Here is a 22,219-nt window from a genome sequence, read left to right as displayed (position 1 = left end):
ATGCTGCCTCTCTAGGTCCAAAGTGTCATCCCTGGCTGCTAAGTCTTTTCTTTTTGTGGTGATTCATAAAGTAAAAGTATATCTCACTTCCCATGGCTCTTATATTTGATGACACGGTATTGTTACTCCCCCACTCAGAGAAATGGTATAGGAGAAGCCAGGAACCCCCCCAGCACTCCACCCCCCCCACCCCCCCGCCTCCCCCCCACCAGCTCCGCAGCTGAGGCTTACAGCAGCCCTCACAGGGGTCTCAACCTCATCGTGCTTGGGAAGGTCCCCCAAAACTGGCTCTGTGCTAGCCTGGCTTGGGTTTGAACCTTACATAAGCACGACAGCTGGGCAGCTCCAAGGCCTGCATCACCCGGAGAGGATGATGCTAGAATTCTTACTGGGCTCCTGGGGGCTCCCAGGCTGGGCACTGAGATGTGAGTGCCCGCTCCACCAGGCACCTGGTCGGGGGCTTCGCCTCTGCAAACCTCAGTCACCTGTAAGGAGGGTGGAAGGAGGATTCTAGAACATTCTATCACCTGGAAAGGAAACCCCGTCCTCATCAGCAGTCAAACACCCCCAGCCCCTCCCCCAGCCCTTGACAACCATGAATCCACTCTCTGTCTCTGCAGATTTGCCTGTTTTGGATGTTTCCCATCAATAGAATCACACTGGGTGGCCTTCTGTGTCTGGCTTCTCTCACTGAGCACCGTGTTTTCAAGTTCATCCATGTGTGTCAATGACTCATTCCTTTTCATGGCTGAATATTATTCCAGTGTGTGGATATGTCATATTCTGTCTATCCGTCATCTGTTGATGGACATTTGAGTTGTTTCCACTTTTGGACTACTGTGAATCATGCTCCTGCAAGTATCTGTGTACAAGTTTTTGTGTGGACGTATGCTTCCATTTCTCTTGGGCAGACACCTAGGAGTGGAATTACTGGGCCACGTGGTCACTCAATGTCAAACTTTCAACTTTTTTTCCAAAGCGGCTGCACCAACTATATGAAAGTTCCAGTTTGTCCACATCCTTGCCAATACTTGTTATCATCCTTTCTTTTTTTTTTTTTTTTTGACCATAGTCATCCTAGTGGGTATGAAGTGGTTAACCTAATTGAATTTAATTAATTAATTTTTTTGCTGTGCCGCACAGCTTGTGGGATCCCTGACCAGGGATCGAACCTGGGCTCCCAGCAGTGGAAGTGTGGAGTCCTAATCACTGTACTGCCAGGGAATTCCCTGAAGTGGTTAATTTTAATAACATTTATTTTAACTTAACATATCCAAAATTTATCATTTCAACATGTAATCAATGTAAGTTATTGGGTGTTTTCACATTGCAATTATTAAGATATACATATATACGCATATATATATGTATATACACATATATTATGTTAACATGTTTTCACGTTAAGGCTTCAAATTCCAGTGTGCGGTTACACCCACAGCACATCTCAATTCCAGCAGCCACATTACAGGAGCTTAACAGACACATGTGGCCAGTGGCTGCTGTACTGGACAGCACAGCTCAAACTGCAGAGGATGCAGCAGTGGCCAAGACATACCCAGGCTCTGCCTCAGAGAGTTCCCAGCGTAGTTCCAGACACCGAAGAAAAACGGGTAACGGAATGTATAAATGAGAGTTTCTGCTGGTGACAAGTGTTAAGAAGAAAATCAAACTGGAAAGGGGTTACATTCAAGGGAATGATCAGGAGGACTTCTCAGAAAAGGTGGCGTCTGAACTGAGATTCACCTTCATGGACTCTTTCTGCAATGGTCACCAAACATTTCCCAAGTCCCTTCCATGTGTCCTGAACATCAGGAGAGGGGTGGAGTGAAGGAGAGTGAGGCCTACAGATGCCAAAATTATCAAATACCCCAGATTCCAAGAAATTTGGGCGTAAGCCAGCAGTCAAAAACATAGAAAATACTAAAAGGAATTGGAGTTGGGCAGTGTTCCTTCTTCTTCAGTTTTCTGGAAGAGATTGTTTGAAACCAATGTTATTTCTTCCCAAAATGTTTGATGGACATTCACGAATGAAACCATCTGGACCTTAATTGTCTTTGTTGAAAGGTTTTTCCCAGGAATTCTCTGGCAGTCCAGTGGTTAGGACTCTGTGCTTTCACTGCTATGGGCCTGGGTTCAATCCCTGATGGGGGAACTAAGATCCTACAAGCTGTGCAGCCAAAATAAGAAAGGTTTTTCTCTACAGATTTAATTTCTCTAATAGATATAAAATGATGTAAATTATCTATTTCTTCTTGAGTAAGCTTTCATTTTAGTGCCTTTTCAGGTGTCGGTCCATTTCATGTTGACTTTATGGGCATAGAGTTCTTCCTATATCTAATCCTTGTAATATCTGCAGGGTCTGTAGTGATATCTCCTCTTTAATTCCTGATACTGGTCATCCTTTTTTCTTGGTCAGTCTGGCTAGAGTTTTATCAATTGTTTTTATCTTTTCAAAGACCGATCTTTTGGCTTCATCAATTTTCGCTATTCTTTTTTTAATTTTATTTTATTTTATTTTTTTAATTTTTCTGAACGCGCAGGCTCAGCGGCCATGGCTCACGGGCCCAGCCGCTCCGCGGCACGTGGGATCCTCCTGGACCGGGGCACGAACCCGCGTCCCCTGCATCGGCAGGCGGACTTTCAACCACTGCGCCACCAGGGAAGCCCTTCGCTATTCTTTTTCTATTCTGTTTCAGTGGTTTCTGCTCTGATCTTTATGATTTAGAAATCTCAGGCTAATCCACATGGTCTGATTAGGACTTGTTGGTATGTTGGTGTGACTTGTGGCCCCCCACCCCCAAAGCCACAGCAATCCCTCTTCTGTGGGTCATTTGAGAATCTGATGAAACTCACGGATGTCCCCAAGAACAAGCACATGCGCACACTCAATTTTGCACATAGGTTTAGGTAGTTCACAGGTGTCAGGCTCAGAACCACCAACCTGGAGCTCAAATCCGATGGTGTCAGCTCCCAACGTTTCCACTCAAGCAGTTTGTTCCGGCAAAGTAAGAATCTAATGATAAAAAACAGAAAGGTAAAAAAAAAAAAAAAAAACACAGGCCTGGAAGTATTTTCAGTTTCATTAAGACGTAGTATTTTGCCAACTGTTTGTTTTTCATCCAAAGCACTTTGCTGGCACCATCCCAGCTGGGTTCTGAATTTTAGCCCGTGAGTTTCTCTGGGCAGACTCCGCCCAGCGCACTTCTCTCACGATCTGGGCCGAGAGATTCTTAAAGGCTTTTTGCCTCGAATTGGCCACTTTCGGCTACTTTTTGACCCTTGACCTAGCCTCAAACGGGGTTTCGGGGGAGAGGCCCTGGTAGGCACCCACCAGGGTCCCCGAGCCGCGTCCCGGCCGCAAGAGCTGCGCTCCGACCCCGCCGGTTCCGAGGACTCTGTTGGCACTAGCGACCTCCGCCCCCAGCCCCCAACCCCTCCCAGGTCAGCGTCGTGGCCTCGCCTCCGCACGCCTGTTTCCCGCCCCCTCCCATTGACGGTCGCCCCCGCGGACCAATGATCAAGGAGTATCCACCCCTGGGGCGGGGCCGGGCTCGAGCCAATCCCCGCTCGGGCGCCCGCCTGGGTCCAAACGGCCCAATGGGGGGCGGCGGCGGGGCTCGCTTAGGGGGCGGGGCAGGCCGGCTCGGCCAACGGGCGTGCACGTCGGTGCCGCGAGGGGCGGGCCCGCGGCGGGCGTGCGGCGGCGCGGCGGCCCAGGGCGGGGGAGGAGGTAAACAAGATGGCGGCGGCGTGTTGGGCGCGGAAGGGGGAGGCGGCCCGGGGCCCCCGCGAGTGAGGCGGGGCGCGGCGGCAGCGGCGGCGGGCGCCGGCCGGCAGTGCGGCCGCCTTGCATGGGCTGGGTCCCCGCGCCGCCCCGCCTGCTCCACGCGCGCGGCGGCCGCGGCGGGGGACGCGCCGCCCGGGCTCCGGCGGCCTCCGGAACCCCGGCCCGGGGCCTGCGGCCTGCGCCGCCTCGGCCGCCCGGAGCCCCGCGCGGCCCGCGGCCCGCGGCCGACGGCGTTCGGGCGGAGAGCGAGCGCGGGCTGCCGTTTGGGGAGGGGCGCCCGCCGGGCCCGCGCGGCCGCTCGGGGTCCCGGGCCGGTGTGCGGGCGCCCGGGCAGTGGGCGGCTCGGACGGGGCTTGTTCCTTGCGGCCGGCGGGCCCCGGGCTGCCCCGGCGCTGGCGGGAGCCGGCTGGGCCGGACGGAGGTGCCCCGCGCGCTCAGGACACGCACCTGCCGGCGTTTCGGGCTCCCCGGACGGCGAGGTCGGCGGGAGACGCCCCCGAGAGGCGCGCCCGGCCCCCGGCTAAGCTCGCCTGCCCAGCTCTGGGGGCCCCGGGGCCGGCCTGTGCGGGGCCCCCGGCGCGCGCCATGGGCCGCTGGTAATGGACGGCGCGGAGAAGACTCGACTCTGCCGCGGCCGTGTTCGTTCGAGGGTCTAAAGTCCCTGGAGAATGACCTAGCACTTCCCGGCCCCACCGGCCTCTCGAGGGCCCCCGTGGACGCGCCGGCCCGCCTCGAAGCTGCGAGGCCGGGCGGCCCCCAAACTTGGGACGCTGCGCACGCCCGGTTGCCCGGGCTCTGGAGCAGGCGCGCCTCTTGAACTCACGTTCAGTACAATCGTTTCTTTTCCAAGAAGGGTTTTCCTTTTTTTTTTTTTTTTTCTTTTTTTGAGATTTTGTTGACTTTTATTTTTGAAGAAGGGAATTTGGGGGGGGGGTGACAAACGGAAGAACCGTCCACCGCGAAGCTCAGAAAGGGGATAAGGGACCGCCGGCGGGAGTCGGAGGCCTGGGGTCTAGGATGGAGGTGGCGGACCCGCAGCAGCTGGGCATGTTTACAGAGGGCGAGCTGATGTCGGTGGGGATGGACACGTTCATCCACCGCATCGACTCCACCGAGGTCATCTACCAGCCCCGCCGCAAGCGGGCCAAGCTCATCGGCAAGTACCTGATGGGGGACCTGCTGGGGGAGGGGTCGTACGGCAAGGTGAAGGAGGTGCTGGACTCGGAGACGCTGTGCCGGAGAGCCGTCAAAATCCTCAAGAAGAAGAAGTTGCGGAGGATCCCCAACGGGGAGGCCAACGTAAAGAAGTAAGTGCGGGCTTCCTGGGTGGGGGCGCGGCCCGCTGGGCGGCCCCCTCCTTCCTCCTTTCCTCCCTTTCTTCTCCCTCCATTTCTCGCTTTCTTCCTTTCGTCCTCTCTTTCCTTAAGCACCCGAGCCGACCAGCCGGGGAAGGTCGTGGGCAACTCGCTAGGGTACTTTAGTGAAGTCAGACTAGCTTGTTGCGGTTGGGCGTCCTGTGCTCTCGGCCGATGCGGAACCCTCCTCGGAAGGGGGCGCCCCTCACCCCCTCTGCCCTCCCGGCTGTCCGGAGGGCTGAGGTGCCCGGCGGAAGCGGCCGGCGTTGGTTTGGCTGAGAGCAGTTGGGCTCGGAAAGGGGCCTGCCCGCCGCCGGCAGGTTTCCGCGCAGCGCGCGGCTCTTAGTAGGGCTGGGGACACGCGGTTTGTTTATCCTGTTGGAGGGGGACCGTGCGGTTGCCAAAAATAATTGTTTGCACCGGCTTATCAGTCAGCAGGGGGGAACTTCGCCCTTTCTCACTTTCCTGGGATGTGACACAGGACACTTTGGCGAGTCGCAGGCCCGGTGACTCCTGAGAAGGGGGTCAACTTGTGACCCCGCAAACTTTTTACACGTATTTTTTCAGGCACCCGTCTGCCCCTTGACATCCCAGAGATGGTGGGGTCTGTGTGCAGACCCCACCGCCGCCAGGACAGTGGGAGCCCTGCCTCCATCCCTCTTGCTGGTTTCAGGAGGGGCCACCCATCCTTATCGCTGCTGCCCTGCCCGAGCCGAGGGGTTTATCTCACGGGCCAGGCGGCAGCGGGACTGGCTGGTGACCTTGGCCGGTACTGGGAGTGCTGCTCCCAGATCCACTTTCATTCCCTCCTCCTGGCCCCCCTGCTCTCATGCAGTGTGACAGCGCGCTGCCCAGCTGTTTTTGCCTGCTCTGGGCTGCCTAGGGTGGTCAAGTCGGGGAGCAGGGTGTTGAGACCTGATTGGCTGTGGTCAGTGCCCCAGCTGTGGACCCCCGGCGAAGGTGGGGCCAGGCGCCCCAGGGCCAGTTGTTCAGTTCTCTGTGCCCGTCTCTTACCTGCAGGGTGGGGGTGGGGCAGGGGCCACCGGTGTCCTGGGGAGACAGGCCAGGGGACAGCGGGTGCCCTCCTGTGGGCCAAGCGAGGCCATGCCTCTCATCAGATCCCCACTCCCTGCTTCTAAGTCACATTTTCTCATTAAGGCAGAAGCGTGTGGGGGAGACGTGGCCCTCGGGATGCCAGTTGGCCGTTGCTCCGGGTTGGGCCCCCCCACTCTCCAGGGCTGGTCCTCGTCCTCCTGGCTCCTCTTAGGCCTCATCCCTGGATCTGTCCAGGGAACGCGGTGCTGTGCTCTTGCAGAATGGATGCACCCTCCCTCCGCCTGAGGTCAGCCTGGGTCCGTGGAGGTGTTCTGGTGCCGGTGCTTTACGCTGGGCTGCTTTGGCACCCCAGGCCCCAGCCTCTTGGGAGTAGCACCCGGAGGTAGGAGGGGTTCCCAGAGTCCATCCCCAAGGGGCCAGGCTGCTTTCCAGCCCCAACTGATCTGTCTGGCTAGAGTCGCCCAAGCCCACCCTGCTGGCCATCCCTGGGGCTTCAGGGAGTGCACGCGTCCAGGGGCGTGGACTGGGGGCAGCAGAGCTGAGTGGGTCCCAGCACATCCGCAGATGCGATGGAGGTGTCGAGCGCCCACTTCTGCCAAAGCATGATGTACACGTGATAAAGGCCCTCCCCACATGCAAATGCACATGCTCAAGGTCAAGTTAGGGGACGTTCGTTCACCACCCAAAGCGTACCCTCGTGCTCTGCTGCCCCACTGGAGGGTCGCAGCCTGCTGGCTCCCAGTCCTCGTTTCCTGAGCGGTCAGCCACGGTCCCAGGAGCTGTGGAGACACAGTGTCCATCCGAAGAACCGGAGGGGAAACTGAGGCCCAGGAGGCAGAGTGGTTGGCGGTCCACAGCCGGCCTGGCAGTCAACACGAGGTGTCACAGCTGCAGGGCCTGGGCCGGTTCCTCCAGCTTAGCCCTAGAAGCGCAGGTCTTCACCTCTCTGAGGCCCCTTGGAGCGCAGCGCTGGCCCCGTGCGTTCACCTGCCGTCTGCAGCGTGTGGCGTGAGGACCTGCTGGGTATGCGGCTGCGGGTTAAAACCCACCGTGCCTCCTTCCTTGGGCGCTGTGAGGGGGCGCGCCCTGCTCGGAGGCACCCTGTCCCCTTGTTCTGAGTCCTGACAGAGTGCCCCGGGTTGGAGGCCGGAGGAGGTGAGGCCCTGGGCTCAAGCAAGGGCTGGGTGTCCACTCCCCGGCCCAGAGATCCAGGCTTCTGGGTCAGCCTTGCCGCCAGGCGGCTGCAGGGAAAAAAGGCTCCTTTGTCTTGGAGAGACTTAATGAACTCAACTCCAGACTCTTCTCTTGGAGTGAAGCATCCAGAATTTTCCAGAGAAGCCTCAGGAGTCCTCCAGCTCCAGTTGGGATGGGAAGCTTTTCCTTAAAGAATGCACTTTGTGTTAAAGGAGGTCCTCCCCCCTTGTGGCTCTTCCCAGGAGGGCTGCTGTGGGTCTGTGCTTGTCCCCCTCTTGCTCACAAAGACTAATTTGCTCTTATTGTAAAACACGAAAGTTCTGAAAACCACCGAGAAGTAAGACAGAAATTACTCATCGTTTTAATACTAATGCCTTTGCCACGCTCCCTTCGAGCCTTTGTTTAGCATGTTTTCGTCACCTATCCAAGCACTTTTTAATGAAAAATTAAACTCCCCTAAAGATCATTTTCAACAGTAAGTTGTACCTGCTTGCTTTCCCGGTTGGCAGCAGAAGCCGCGCTGGCGCCTCCCTGGCTGGGGGCAGCCGTGGAGTTTCGCACCCATACAGACGGTGGGCACACGCCCCTCTGACGCAACCCCCCGGGGAAGTTGGGTGGCAGATGGGCCCCGCTCACGGGATTCTCACCTGTCCCAAGATACTGTTCTTTGTGGGCTTTCATCAGCTGTTTAGAAGCGTACAGCGGCCAGGGCAGTCTGTGTGCCCCACGGCCCGTCTGTGTGAGGCAGGTCAGGGTCTGTACCCAGTGTGTGCGGGGTGCGGGCACTTAGCCGTGCGGGGCCGGCGCTGGGCGGCTCGCGGCCCTGCCAGCCTCCTTCATCGGCGTCCCTGCCCGTGTGGCTGGGTCCCAGCAGGCCGACGCCAGTCTCTAGGCTGGGCCTCCCTTGGCCAGGCCAGTAGCGACTGGCAGGTACTTAAACCTGGGGGGTGAGTGGTTGGGATTTTAGCACGTACAGCAGAGCCTGGACTTTGCTGGCCTTTGTTCCCGTCCTGAGTGGCCTCTGCCAGGTCCTGGCATCTGCTGGGCACCTGCCCCCCACCCCCCATTGGGAAGGATTCTGCCGTGAGGCCAGGCTGGTAGCGATAGGGCACGGCTGGTCCACTGAGGCGCCCCGCACTGAACGTCCTCGCAGCCTCCCTGTCTGGTCCTTCCCTGGCCAAGGGGTGTGACTGTGAGGTGCAGTGGGAGCTCAGGGGCCATTGGGATACACCCCAGGCTGTGGCGCAGGGGGTGGGGGGGCACTCTGGCTCCTCACTCAGGAGTGTGTTGGGAATCACATCAAAGCTGCCCTTTATCCCATGTTGACCTCATGCTGCACGGCGATGCGTTCTTTTACACGGCAATTCGTTCTTTTAACGGCTTTAATGAGACATAATTTACGTGACGTAAAATTCAACTATTAGTAGGTAACTCAGTGTCGTTTAGTATTTTCAGAGAGTGTAACCATAACCTCTAATTCCAGGACATCCCTCCCATCCCCTCAACAGGAACCCCGCCCCCATCAGCATTCACTCCCCCAGCCCCTGACAGCCAGGAACCCACTCCCTGTCTCTATGGATCTGCCTGTTCTGGACGTTTCCCACCAGTGGAATCACACACCGTGGGTCCTTCCGTGTCTGGCTTCTCTCACTGAGCATCGTGTTCTCAGGGTCCATCCACGTGGTAGTGAGTGTCAGTGCTTCACCCCTTTTCAGGTGATGTTCCCGGGTGTGGAGGGACGTGGTGTATCCACTCAACCGTCAGTGGACATTCGGGTTGTCCCCACTTGGTGCCCGTTAGGAATTGTGCTTCTGGGAAGCTGCGTGAGCGAGTGTTTGTGTTGAACTTCACTTTTAGTGAATTCCTCCTCATTTTAGTCTCTCTCCCGGATCCCCGATGGCCTCTTGCCATATGATTAGAAGCATCAGCAGAGAGGCCAAGGGGTGAGGGGGGTCTTGCTCAGTGTCCCTCGTCCAGAGCTGCCATTGTCCCCTCCCCTGCTCTCTGTGGACCCATGCCTGTCACCATCCCCGTCTGGAGGGAGAGAGGTGGGTGCATCCCCGGCGGCTGTGGGATGGGCGACCATGGTGGCAGCTCCTTTCCATTCCTCTGTGAGCTCCAGGGGCTCTTCCGTTTCCCTCCTGGGTAGTCAGCGAGTCCATCCCCAGCAGTCCGCTCTGCTCAGGCGGCACTGCAGGCAGGTCCCTGTGACACCCGCCCTGAGCAGCTGCGGCCGGGCCGGAAGGCTCAGCTTCCTGTCACTTTACTTCCTGCATCCTGGCTGAGCGCCTGGCTTTTCCTCTTTCTTTAAATACTGTTTTTCTATTTTTCCGGTCAGTGGTGTGCTTTGCAGGAGACGGAGAACTCAGAGAAGGTGTAGCAGCTCCTCCCTGGCCGGGTCTCTGCAGTGAATGTCTCGGGGGTCCTCCACACCCATTTTACCCGCTCGGAGCGCACGTCTCCATGCCGCCTGTGGGTGTGGTTCTCCTCTTTCGGAGGAGCTGGACACTGTAGCCACTTCTCTGGTATCCATACTGGAACTTACACATTTTTCTCCAGGAGGTTTCCATCACGGTTAACTGACCACATGAGCGCTTGACGCACCCACAGCGCGGGGACCTCCCTTCAGGGCTGGCTTTGTCGGCATCAGAGTAGGGGGTGAGCTGTTTAATTGTGGAGGGAGGGGTGCTGCCGTCCGCCTCCTCCCGCACAGAAGTTTGCCCCAAAGGCAGTGGGCGGATGGGGAGGTGCGGCCCGGAAGATGGTTCCAGGCCCAGGTATCTCACGGCACAGAAGGCAGAGCCATGGGGCTTGTCCTCGCTTTGGAAGGCCTGGGGTGAGCTCCCCGGGGCCCCTGGACTAGCCGCGGGCCCCCCTCCCGGAGCTGCCACGCGTGTTATTGGCAGCCTGTGTCTGAGTTCAGGCGGGTTCCCACACTTGGGTCGGCAGACGCTGCTTGAAGCCTGGCTGTAAGCGCTCCAGGTGGTGGCCACGTGTTGGCTCCAGGTACGAAGGGCCTTCTGGTGTCCACACGTGTGGTTTAGTTAGCCGCTGCAGCGCCTCTGGATGGAGACGAGAGGGAGAGTGCCCGGAGCCAGCTTCCCGGGGAGGCTGGCACAGGATCAGAGTCTGCGCTGGGCCCTCCCTCAGCCCCCCCGGAGCCAGCTTCCCAGGGAGGCTGGCACAGGGTCAGAGTCTGCGCTGGGCACCCCCCTCAGCCCCCCCCAGCTTGTAGCTCGCGACAGCTTGCTCCCCACGTGACACCCTTCCCTTCTGGGCCGCAGACCCCATGGCGGCTCTGGCCAGGTAGCTTAGCGGGTACTTGGCTGGCTGGGTGGACGGCAGGTGCCAAACACTGGTCTCTGAGGGGAGCCGGCTCTGCACCTGCCCCTGGAACCCCTGCCCCTGGGACCCCTGCGAGGAGGAGTTCTATACTCAGTCCTGGCAGGGACCCCAAAGGCCTGGTCACCACTGTCATGACAAAGGCTGCTGTGCCGTGTGGCCCGGGGCGGCCACCAGCCCTCGACTGTCAGAAAGGGAGGGGACTTGCCCGCGGGGGAGGGTCCTTGAGTCAGCAGAGCTGAGCTCTGGCCCCGGAGAGCTGGCAGCAAGCAAGGCTGGGAGTCAGAGCTGTGGGGTGGTCTGGGCGAGAGCGGGAAGGACGCCTGGGGGCACAGCGCCGCTCCCTGACAAGTGGTGGTGGACCCGGAGCGTCAGAGGTGCACCCAAGCCCCCACGGACAGGGCACCCACCTGACCGGGGCCTGACCCACAGGGGCCTGGTAAGGTCCGTCCGTTGCAAGACTGAGTGAGTGAGTGAGATCTGGGGGACCAGCACTGGGGCCCGAGGTGGGAAGGTTCAGGGAGCACTTGCCAGAGGTCAAGAGGGGCTCACAGGCCAGAAGGGGCGGTACAGGGTCTGCTCTCCACACCCCAGAACGTTCCTGGTCCTTTATAGCAGGACTCTCACCTGGGCCGTCTTGCCCCCAGGGATACCTGGCGATACCTGGGGACATCTGTGGTTGTCACGATGAGGGAGGGGGGCTCCTGGCATCAAAGGGGTGGAGGTCAGATGCTGCTCCACACCCCATAGAGCCCAGGACACGCCAACGTCACAGTGCTGAGGCGGAGCTACTGTGTGTCATTTATTTGGGGGAAAACTGAGTGTGATCCCTGTTCACACTGGACACCAGGATAAATCCCAAAGGTCAGGCGGTGTAAACCAGGGTGACCCCAACGTCTGTGAGTCTCCTCCCCTCCCTCCCACTCAGGTGTGGATTGAAATGTGTGCAGCATCCCAGACCTCAGAGGTCAGGTGGTTAGGGATAAGCGCGGAATGATGGGGGGAATGAGGGCAGAGTTACTGCTGCGCCCCGCAACCCTCTGGTGAGGGTGGGAGTGGGGTGGGGGGCAGGCCAGGCAGGCAGTGAGCTCACGGGAAGCAGCTGTAAAGCTGTGTTTCCTCCAGCAAGTCGGTGGCCTCCTGTGCTATGGGTCTGGGGAGTGGGTGCTACACAGAAATGCTGTTTCCGGGGCACCCTCCCTTCAGAGGCTGCATGAGTGCCGGGCCAGGGAATCTGCATGGGAGGAGGACCTACACTGGGGAGGGTGGGTGGTGTCGAAGGCACAGGATCCGTGCTGGTGTGCGAGGGTGGGGTGTGGTCAGGAACGGCTTCCTGGAATAGGCGACCTCTTCATGGAATGTGGACAGTGGGAGGCATGCGCCTCGGGTCTCATGACGTTGGGGACCCCTCACCTGCCCAGCTGGTCTTATGTTTCATGGTTGGGCTTCCCGGTGAGGACTTTAAAAAATCTTTATTGACGTATTATTCACATACCATGCAATTCGGTGACATTTAGTATCTTCGTAGCAACTCTCATCTTTGTCTAGTTCCAGAACATTCCGTTACCCCAAAAGGAAGTCCTGTCCTCATCAGTCACCCCATCCCATCCCCAGTCCCTGACAACCAGGAACCCACTCTCTGTCTGTAGACTGGCCTGTTCTGGACGTTGCCCATCAATGGAATCACACACTGTGTGTCCTTCTGTGTCTGGCTTCTCTCACTGAGCATCGTGTTCTCAGGGTCCGTCCACGCTGTAGCGAGTGTCAGGGCTTTCACCTCTTCTCAGGGTTGAGTGATGTTCCCATGTGTGGAGGGACACTGGAGTTGTATCCGCCCTTGGGCTCCCGTGGACAGTGCTGCCATGAGCACGTGTGACCGGGTCGCCGTGCTCTCGGTCCTCCCGGGCACGTGCCCTGATTGGAGGTGCTGGGTCAGTTGGTGACTGTTCAACCTTCTGCGGAGCTGCCCGGCCCCCCCCCCCCCCCCCGCCCCCAGCTCCTGCAGGGAGTCCTCGTGGAGCTGCCCTGACAGCGGCGGGGAGCCTGGGCTTCAGTTCCAGAGGGAGGAGTGGGTGGGGGGATGCGGGGACCTGGCTGGAGCCCCAACTCCCGCGTGCTCTCCTGCTGTCCCCGCGCGGCCTTCGCTGTGGTCTCTGTGCGTCTTCAGTTAAAATGCGGGTACGGGGCCTGGTCGTGTTGCTGGGCTCGGGGACATGCCCAGGACTAGCTGCCCCTGTGCGGAGCTGCTCACTCCGGTGCTGCCCTCTGCACGGTTCCTGGGGGCTGGCGGCACTGCCGGGCCAAGGGGCTTGGCTGACGCCTCCGTCCTCTGTCTTCAGGGAAATCCAGCTGCTGAGGAGGTTACGGCACAAAAACGTCATCCAGCTGGTGGACGTGCTGTACAACGAGGAGAAGCAGAAGATATATCCTTTTGGGGCTCGGGGTGCCAGGTGTTCCCTGAGCGCTGCCGACCTTGGGGCTGGGGCCCCTCTCCAGTGAGTGCCCACGGGGGGCGCTGCAGGATGCAGGCTGGTTCTCTGCTTAGATCTCCTGTTCTCATGTGGAGCTGGGGCCCTGCTGTCAGCCTGGTCCCAGGAGCGAGACGCTTTCCTGGCTTCTGTTTGGGGGGCTGTGCGCCCTGGCCTGTGGCGGATGCATGGGGGAAGGGATGGGGACTGTGTCACTGCGGCAGTGGTGTACTGGGAGTGTCCTCGGCCTTCGCCCTTTACTCCTGGGCTGCAGCTCCGAGAAGCAGGGTATAGGGGCCCCAGGGCCTGCTGAGGGGCCTGTGTCGCAGAGGGGCCTGTCACTGACTCGCTGGATGCAGGGTGATGGGGGTCCTCTCCATCCTAGTCGCAGGGCTGCCCCTCCACGGTGTAGATGCGGCTGGGGGGCTTCAGCCTGGCCCTGGGCTCCCCACCCCTGCTCCGCAGCCCCACCCCTGTGCTGCCCTCGTCTCTCCCTGGCCTCCCGCCCCTGCTCAGGCCTTCTCTCCACAGGGCCCCTCCTCGCTCCTTTGGGGGCCAGGGCTGGGGCTTGAGCTCCTCCTTGGGGTGTGGAATGACCGGGGGGCTTCCTGCAGCACCTGTGATCCCTCTGGGGTCTCCAGCTCACTGCACTAGTGCAGCCTTCACCCCCTGGCATCTGTCTGTTCCCTGGGGATGGCCCATCTGGGGCAGAGGCTTGGCTGAGCGTGCCTTCCTTAGCACTGCCGCACGTATATGGTGATGGAGTACTGCGTGTGCGGCATGCAGGAGATGCTGGACAGCGTGCCCGAGAAGCGCTTCCCCGTGTGCCAGGCCCACGGGTGAGCGTGCGGACCCCACTGCTGCCCCCTCCGCCCCCGCCCGGTCACTCACGGGTCCAAGCTCCTCTCTGTGCACCTCCCTGCCCCACTGTGGCCGCCACCGAGGCTTTGGGGCCTCCTGTGCTTGGGAAGCTGCTGACAGCGGCCTGTACTGCCCCGGCTGGCTAGTTTTCCTGGGCAGTCAACCCCTAACACCGAATTGCTGTAGGACCAGCTGGCCTGTGGTGTGAGGGGTCAGTGGGTTGGCCTGGGTCCCTGGCCCCAGGGGGGACGGGGGGGCAGCAGGGCTGTATCCAGGCCACAGAGGTTGGGATGATAGCAGGGCCCCTGGGCTGCCCAGGCTGGGGGGGCAGCTGGGGCAGGTGCCCGTGGTGGGAGCTACTGCAGCGGGGGCCCAGGAGTGGATCAGCCCAGCCACTGGCCCTCTGGTTCCCTGATGGGCTGCCCGGCACCAACGGCCCCTGAGCCTCGGCCTCCCATCCTTGGTCCCGCTGGGTCGCTGCAGGCAGCTGTTCCAGGCAGCTGAGGTTCCCGACAGGTGGGGCCGCGCCTCTTGGTGCGGTGGGTCACAGAGGCTGTGCCCTGCAGGTACTTCTGCCAGCTGGTGGACGGCCTGGAGTACCTGCACAGCCAGGGCATCGTGCACAAGGACATCAAGCCCGGCAACCTGCTGCTCACCACGGGTGGCACGCTCAAGATCTCCGACCTGGGCGTGGCCGAGGTAGGTGCCCCCCACCCCCAAGCCAGACCCAGGGTGGGGTCCCAGCCCCGCCGAGGGCCACTCCCTGAGGGCTGTCTGGTGCTGCTACAGGCCCTGCACCCGTTTGCCGAGGACGACACGTGCCGGACGAGCCAGGGTTCCCCCGCGTTCCAGCCGCCCGAGATCGCCAATGGCCTGGACACCTTCTCTGGCTTCAAGGTGGACATCTGGTCAGCTGGGGTCACACTGTAAGTGCCCCTGGGCCTGGGTCCCTCCACCCCAGGGGTCCTCCATCACCCCCCCGGCCCCAGGTACCCCGTCTGGGCTCCAGGCTTCCCTGACCTGCCCCTCCTGGCAGGTCCCCCAGCTGCTGCTGCCCCCTAGAGTCTGTGAAGGCCACAGAGCCGGGGTCAGGAGCCCCCATGGGTGGGGAGACAGGCACTGGGACCGGCCATCCTCCTGGCCCCCGCCCACCTTGGGCTTGTGCTGGTCTCCACCTGCGCTGCTTCCCACACCGGCCACAGTCGCTGTTGGGTGGGTGTTTCCATCCTGACTCCTGGGGCTGAGAATTCTCAGACACCATGAGTCGCCGGCGATGCTCGGCCCACCGCTGCGTACCCCCGACCCAGACGCCGCCACGTGGTCGTCTGTTCCTCCATGAGCTCAGGCGGCACTGGGTGGGCCTGTGTTCTCTGGAAGCCTCTCCTGCCCGAGGCGAGTTCACGCTGCAGCCCCCTGTGCGCGCAGCCAGTGGCGTGGGTGTCCCGTTTCATGTTACTGAGAGCTGACTCGTATACCGTTGACCCACCATGTCAGAGCGTGCCATCCGGTGGCTTTCCATATCTTCCTAGTGAGCCGCCACCACCATGTGTTCCAGAACATTGGACTCCTCACCAAGTCCAAGTCCCCACAGGTGGGGGTGGTTAAGGTTCGGGACCAGACTGGCTCCAGGCTGGGGCGTGAGGCAGGCCCTCCTGACTGGTCTGTCCTTCCTGGGGCCGCAGCTACAACATCACGACAGGCCTGTACCCGTTCGAGGGGGACAATATCTACAAACTGTTTGAGAACATCGGGAAGGGGGACTACACCATCCCGGGGGATTGCGGCCCCCCACTCTCAGACCTGCTCAAAGGTGAGGCCCTCGAGGCAGGAGGCTGGGCTGTAGGGGTGGGTGGGGTGGGTGGGCTGGCGGCGGGTACTGGGGCCCCCGTGGGTTTCCCGTGGGCCGACCCTTCTCTGTGCAGTTCCCCGACATGGGGCGGGGCGGGGTGGTGCAGAGCCTAGTCGGGTGTGGAGAGCAGTGGGCGCAGGGGCGCCTGCGAGGGGCCGCTGGCTCCTCTGGGCTCCACTGCCTGCCCTGGGCCTTCGTTCCACCCTGTTCTGATCCCCCATCCCTACAGTGAAGTAGCAGCGGGGACCCCAGTCCGCCTGCTGAGTGGGGGTCTCCTGCGGGGGGGGGGGGCGGGGGGGGAGGCCTCTTCCTGCTGCAGTTCCCGGTCTGTACAGCAGGTGGCGCTGTCTGTGTATGGCAGGGGCCTGTCTGGGCGTGGATGGGTGAGAGCCACACCAGCATCCTGGGGCTTGCCTGAAGTTAGTTTTGATGACGCAGCACATGCAGGGTATCGCCCTGTGTGACCGGCACCGTCCTAGGTTCCCTGCCCACAGTCCCGGGCTCTGTGTAACTGACCTGACCCTCGGCTTGTGCTGGACGCTGGGTCAGTGCCCGGCCTTCGTGTGAGGCACAGCCAAGAGGATCTTCACAGCCCTGCGTGGCGCCTGAGCTTTCTGATGACTGAGTCTCGCCGGTTCTTTGGCTTGTTAGTGAAGGTGAAATGAAGCTGGGCAGCCGCGTTCCCAGTGCTCTGCGGCCCCCCCCCCGCCCCCCGCAGTCCAGGCCTGCATTGCCAGCTGCCCCAGGGCCCTTAGAGGGGTGGGCGTACCGCCTGCCTGGGGTCTTCTTGGAATGTGAGAGGAGCCAGCAAGCGGGAGGCGGTGGCCCGGCTGGCTCAGTCCCAGCCCTCCCCACCTGAGCGCTCCTTAGCAGCTCGTGGGCCCCGTCCTTGGGGGTGCCCGGAGCGTGCCCCCTGGCCTCCCCCAGCTCCACTGAGGGCCGAGGGCTGTTGCAGGCGGTGAGCTGTTGTTTCGGACTCTCCTTCCCTCGCCAGGGGCTGGTGGGTTGGAGTTTCCTCTGTACGGAGCTTTCTTTGCTCCAGTGACACAGATGATGATCTGTTGCCACCCTCGCTCTCATAAACGCTCAAAACAGCCCCAGGAGGGGCCGACGAGATGGCAGAGGGCACCCGTGTCCCTGTCCCCAGGTCCAGGCAGGGTGTCCCATTCTCGCTTCCTCCGCCCAGGCCTGCCTCAGGGCCTTTGCACTGCATTCCGCATGCAGGCTCCTCCCGGCCACTGGGCTGTTGAGCTGCCTCCCCCGTGAGTGTCTGGAACACCGCGCTGGCCCTGCCCTCCTGCAGCGAGCCCGCGACCCTGACCTTTCCTCCTCTCTCACATCACTCTCACATCACTCAGACACTCAGCTCTCTGAGCCCCAGCTTCTGAAATGGCCTCTCGTTTCCTGAGAACAAAGGCACCTCCAAGAGGTGGTGTGCAGAGCCCTGCCGCCCCCATCCCCCTCTCTGCGTCACGCTCGGTCCTCCCGTGGGGAAGGGGGTGGGCACTTGAGCATGGTGGGGGCTGGGGACCTTGGGCCCTGGGCCCCCTGCAGCCCTGCGGGGGGGGTGCCGCCCTTTGCTGCTTCGGGCCAGCCCAGCACAGCCTGCAGGTCAGCCTTGCCCCTTCTGAGTGTCCGGGTGCCAGGCAAAAGGCCCTCACACCAGTGTCTACATACGGTGTGTTGCCCTCGAGGCCTCCGGTTCTCCTGCCGCTGCCTCGGGGGGCTTTGGTGTCCTAGCTAGAATGGCTAGTCACAGGCTTTGCTGGCCAAAGCCGGTGGGCACCAGCAGGGGCGAGCCATGTGCTTTGTCTCCTTAGGGCGTGTGAACAGGTTCAGGGTCACTGGGGTGGGCTGTCCGTCCTGCGTCCCAGCCTTTTTTGGTCTTGGTCCTCCCAACCTGGCTTTGTAGTGTCTGCTGGGCAGCCCCTCGTGTCAAGACAGGGAGACGGCCCCAGCTGTGTCCTTCTCCGTTCAGCTGGGGGCTTAGCATCTGCCCCCGTGCTGGGCACCCGGCTGTAGAGGCCAGGCCTGCGGGGGAGGGGGCTCCGCTCACTCACGCCACCCCCTCCCCTGTACGGGCACCCACGGGCATCCCCACCTCTCCCAGGCAGGGGAGGGCCCTCTGCCCGTGCTGGCCCCTGCACCCACCGCTGGTCTCCCCGGCAGGGATGCTGGAATACGAGCCGGCCAAGCGGTTTTCCATACAGCAGATCCGGCAGCACAGGTGAGTCCCCGCAGGGCTCCCCACTTGGGGGCCCATGTGGTGAGAGCAAGTGGGAGCAGGGGAGGGGGAGGTCAGGGCTGCGGGGGTCTTGCTGGCTCAGTCTCTCCCGTTGGGCCCCTTCTCCCTCTCCCACCCCGCGTGGTTCTCAGCGGGAATTGGGGGTGGGCCCACGTGGTGAGCCAGGCAAGCCTCCGGCTGCCGTGACCCGCTGGCTTCCGCAGCTGGTTCCGGAAGAAGCACCCGCCGGCCGAGGAGCCGGTGCCCATCCCGCCGAGCGCGGACTGCAAGGACCGGTGGCGCGGCATGACAGTGGTGCCCTACCTGGAGGACCTGCACGGCTGTGCCGACGCTGCGGATGACGAGCTCTTCGACATTGAGGACGACATCATCTACACTCAGGACTTCACGGTGCCCGGTGAGTCCCCGGGGGTCACGGGAGAAGTGGGGAGGCCCCGCCCCCGGCCCGAGGGTCCAGTGGCCCTCCCCGCAGTGGCCACCCTTCTGACGAGTGGCCTTCTTCCCCAGGTGGCGAGGAGGCGTCTGAGGCAGGGCTTAGAGAGAGAGACCCGCAGGAGAGCCAGTGCTCAGACCTTTCTGGAGAGGAAGCTGAGGCCAGGGCCGCCGAGGAGCTCCGGGCAGAGCTCGGGCCCTAGTGTAGCGCTGCCCCACCCGCCTCCCCGCGGTGCTGTGCTATCCCGGGGCTGGTTCCGCAGGCTCCTGCATAAAGGTCTGCCCCGCTGAGCGTGTGCGGGTCATGCTTGTTTCTTTCCGGCTCGCCGCCTAGGGCTTAGGCGTTTACTGTAGAAAGAGCCCGTGTGCAGGGTGGCCAGTGGGGCCTCCAGGGAGCAGCCCCAGGGTGGGTCTGCGTGTCCCACTCTCCTGGGGGCACACTCAGGCCTCTGGTGCATCTGGCTGCAGCTGTTCCCCATGGGGTCCTGGGGTCAGGTGGGATGCCCCGCCCTGGGAACCCTGGCCACGGTCCAGTCCTGAGGCCTCCTGGATCCTCCGTCCTTTCCACAGGATAGAAGCAAGGTGTCCTGTCTCTCAGAGGCACTAGGGCCCCGGGACAGGTGCCTGGGCGTGAGCCTTGCTGGTCAGCCGGCTGTAGAGGCACTGACCACACACCGCTCTCTTCAGGCCTGTTCCAGAGGCTTGGGGCTGCTTTGCCTGGGTGGGGGAGGGCTTGTTCAAGAGCGGCTCTCTGGGCCGGAGCCAGATCCCTGGCCTGGGAACGTCCTCCACATGAGACGTGGGGACGGACGGTCCTGTGCTGAGGTTGGGCAGCCGCTTCTCGCTGACCTGCCTGTGGGCCGGCAGAGGGCCGTGTTGGGGCTTCTCCCGTTCTGGTCCTGTCGTGTGGTCACGGTCAGAGGCTGGCTCTCAGCTGCTCCCCTGGGTCCCTGGTCCTGCCGTCCACCCTGAGGGCTGGTGCTGGGCCTTGGGCCGGGTGTTGGTTGGTCGGGGCCAGTGGCCCCAGTGCCTTGAGGGCATGTGGGGCAGATCCCGTGCCCTCCAGCCACCCTCCGACCGTGGTCACTGTGCCAGAGGCTGGGCCCCAGGTGATCTGCGCAGAGTTTCGGTGCTCAGCGCCCCTGCAGCCCCCCTCCCCCTTCAGAGCAGGCAGCTGACACTGCCCCACGCTCTGGGTTCTGACCTGAGACGCTTCCCGGTCACGGGCCGGTGCCTCCCGGCTAGGTTCAGAGGCTGAGTCAGGCATAGGACGCCATTGGTGGAGACGGGGCTCCGTGTGCGGAGGAGATGGGCTTGAGGCAGCTACAGGCAGTTTCCTGCCGACATCCATGGGAGGGGGGTGCACCATGGGCAGCACGGGCTTCCCGCACCCTTCCCTCCCCCCACGCCTCAGCGGGGACAGAGTGGGGAGGGCGGCCCCGGGCCAGTGGCCCTGGGACCCGGTGAGCACTGGCAGCCCACACGGTTGGGGCCGGGGCATGGCAGGCACCTGTGACGGCCTCTCCGTTTGTGCGGGCGTGGAGAGCCGGGGCGGGCTCTTGTGGGAGAGACGGCGAGTCCGGACACCCGGCCCGAGCCCAGCCCCTCCGAGTCCCACGGGGCCCAGCGAGGTCTGGCCATCGCACAGGTGAGAGAGCCAAGGCTCGGGCCCCAGGTCCCTGATGTCCACCGTGTTCCCACCCACCTGAGTGCAGGGCTCCACTCACACCTGAACAGGCAGGTGAGCGTAGGCTGGGCCCCGCCCCAGCCGGCTCGAAGGCCAGCCCCGCTGCTCCCCATTGGCAGGACCTGGTGGGACAGGTGGTGGAGGTGCCCTGGGCCCGGGCAGGCGGGGCGCTGGGGGCGTGTTGGTCGGGAACCCCCAGTCAGCACAAGTTTGCCTTCTCCTTCCTAGGACAGGTCCCGGAGGAGGAGGCTGGGCGGAGCGCACAGAGCCGGGGCCCGCCCAAAGCCGTGTGTGTGAATGGCACCGAGTCAGCCCAGTTGAGTGCCAGGTCGAGGGCGGAGCGCCGGGCCAGTGCCGCCTCCAACCCTGCCCGCAAGGCCTGCTCGGCCAGCAGCAAGATTCGCCGGCTGTCAGCCTGCAAGCAGCAGTGAGGGTGGCCGCCTGCAGGTGGGAAGTGGCGGGGACCGGAGGAATGGGTTGGGGGTGTGCCGTGGGCACTGCCCTGCTTGGCTGGTGTCACTGTCACGGCCTGTGCCTGTCGCCCCCGGGGTTTGGGTTGGAGGTTACTTTCATCAGGGCGTTGGCCACACACTGGGGTCGGGGGGCGGCGTGTGCAGGATCAGGGCCCCTAAGCCGGCAGCCTGTCTTGCAGACCTGCGGGGCTCACCCCCACCCCGCCAGGCTGCTTCTGCAACAGGGCGATGCTGGCGTCAGACCAGGCTGGGGGTTGGGGGGTGAGCAGGTCAGGAGGGGCTGGGCTCTGACTGAGGCCGTCATCTCCCCTCCCTGCTTCCTCTTCCCAGCCCTGACCGCCCAGTCCACAAAGGGTGATTGGGCCCCAGAGGCACTGGAGACCCCATCGCCTGCTCAGGATGTGAGCAGTGGGGTAGGGGTCTGAGGCTACAGCCCCTGTCCAGCCATGTCCCCTCTCCCAGGGAGCTGCCCCTGAAACACCTCCCAAGGAATTTGTATGCCAGCAGCAGAACCAGCCAGGTGGGGTAGGAACTCTTTGGAGGGAGGCCCGGTTCCGTGGCAGAAAGGCCGTGCTTAATCCCACCAGGTGGCCAGAGATGCCTGGGGTGGCTCTTGAGGCAGCGCAGCCCTCCCTAGCCTCCTGAGGCGTCTGACAGCACTGAGGCATGACCAGGCCTCAGTTTCCCCACCCTCTGGGCGGTCCCAGGGGGGCCTGCTTCCTGGGATGCAGGGCCTTTCGTTGACCCAAAAGTGACCCACCTTCTGTTCTGGTCTCAGCCTGTCTCCAGGAGCCCCGGCCAGGTCCTGCTCAGTCTTCGCGCCGACTGCTGGCCTGCTGCCCACTGCCCAGGAAGGCGGCCGCTGCACCCTTCGTGCTGACTGCCCCTCCGGAAGCCGGAGGGTCCTGGAGGGCTGTGGTTGGGGGACAGCAGGGACTGGGGTCCGCCCTCCCCTGGTGGCCGGTGGACACGACCTCCTGCTGACTGCAATCCTGTGCTGAGCCCCTTCCCCCCGCCGGGGGAGGAGGGAGTGGGCCCGGCGCGGCCCCACGCCAGCCCTCGCCATGCACTTTACGTTGAGACTACTGGTTCTCGCCCGCCCCGACCCCTCTTTTTACTCTGCCGCTCGTTAGCGCCTCCCACACCTGGTGATGTGTTCCCACCAACCACAGCCTCAGCGGGACGGGCAGGACAAGTGGGCCTGTCGACCGAGATGCATGCCCAGTGCCCAGGGGAGCCCGGCGGCTGCCTTGTTTTCATTGTTTGGTTGGTTCTTTTTTCTTCTCCTTTTTTAAGAAAAAATAAAACAGGTGGATTTGAGCTGTGGTTGTGAGGGATGTTTGGGAACTGTGGATGGCAGGACGTGCTGTCAGGTGGGGGGGTGTGAGTCTGAGCCTGAGCCTGGGGCCCTTTGTGGACCCCACAGTGGACGGGCTGGCCCGGGTCTGCAGGTCTTGCTGGTGGTGC

At 62.0% G+C, this 22,219-nt stretch overlaps 1 protein-coding gene and 1 long non-coding RNA gene across 14 annotated transcripts; one reads left to right on the top strand and one right to left on the bottom strand.

Annotated features, from left to right (window-relative positions):
* Positions 1-207: 207 nt before the first annotated feature.
* Positions 208-3,444, bottom strand: LOC109550684 (uncharacterized). The gene is made up of 3 exons (XR_002177298.3): positions 3,335-3,444; positions 2,945-3,016; positions 208-485 (listed from the first exon to the last, which is right to left on the bottom strand). It is a non-coding gene; the product is annotated as an uncharacterized lncRNA (long non-coding RNA).
* A 384-nt stretch (positions 3,445-3,828) lies between these two features.
* STK11 (serine/threonine kinase 11) lies at positions 3,829-22,072 on the top strand. 13 transcript variants are annotated; one of them, XM_073803575.1, is made up of 12 exons: positions 3,829-5,097; positions 13,077-13,160; positions 13,955-14,044; positions 14,633-14,765; positions 14,856-14,992; positions 15,749-15,876; positions 18,085-18,142; positions 18,364-18,557; positions 20,099-20,240; positions 20,508-20,726; positions 21,083-21,153; positions 21,531-21,664. In XM_073803575.1, exons 1-11 carry the CDS (start codon positions 4,808-4,810, stop codon positions 21,108-21,110), a joined length of 1,503 nt encoding a protein of 500 aa, XP_073659676.1. In that variant the 5' UTR covers positions 3,829-4,807; the 3' UTR covers positions 21,111-21,153; positions 21,531-21,664. The 13 variants fall into 13 exon arrangements, 9 of the variants coding, with proteins under 9 accessions (XP_073659676.1, XP_073659674.1, XP_073659677.1 ...); XM_073803573.1 differs by lacking the exon at positions 21,083-21,153 and having other exon boundaries at positions 21,531-22,072; XM_073803576.1 differs by lacking the exon at positions 21,083-21,153 and having other exon boundaries at positions 20,137-20,240; positions 20,513-20,726; positions 21,531-21,668.
* The last annotated feature ends 147 nt before the right edge of the window (positions 22,073-22,219 follow it).

The sequence above is a fragment of the Tursiops truncatus genome, chromosome 3 (genome assembly GCF_011762595.2).
Source record: "Tursiops truncatus isolate mTurTru1 chromosome 3, mTurTru1.mat.Y, whole genome shotgun sequence".
NCBI lineage: Eukaryota > Metazoa > Chordata > Mammalia > Artiodactyla > Delphinidae > Tursiops > Tursiops truncatus.
The sequence above is the reverse complement of the archived record's forward strand: the minus strand, read 5'-3'. Positions and strand labels throughout refer to the sequence as shown.

Excerpts from the sequence above, each read along its gene's own strand:
- STK11 (XM_073803573.1), top strand. The coding sequence starts at position 4,808 with ATGGAGGTGGCGGACCCGCAGCAGCTGGGCATGTTTACAGAGGGCGAG. Across the intron at positions 18,143-18,363 it reads CAGCAGATCCGGCAGCACAG|CTGGTTCCGGAAGAAGCACC; the intron begins GTGAGTCCCCGC and ends TGGCTTCCGCAG. Across the intron at positions 18,558-20,098 it reads TCAGGACTTCACGGTGCCCG|GCACCTGTGACGGCCTCTCC; the intron begins GTGAGTCCCCGG and ends GGGGCATGGCAG.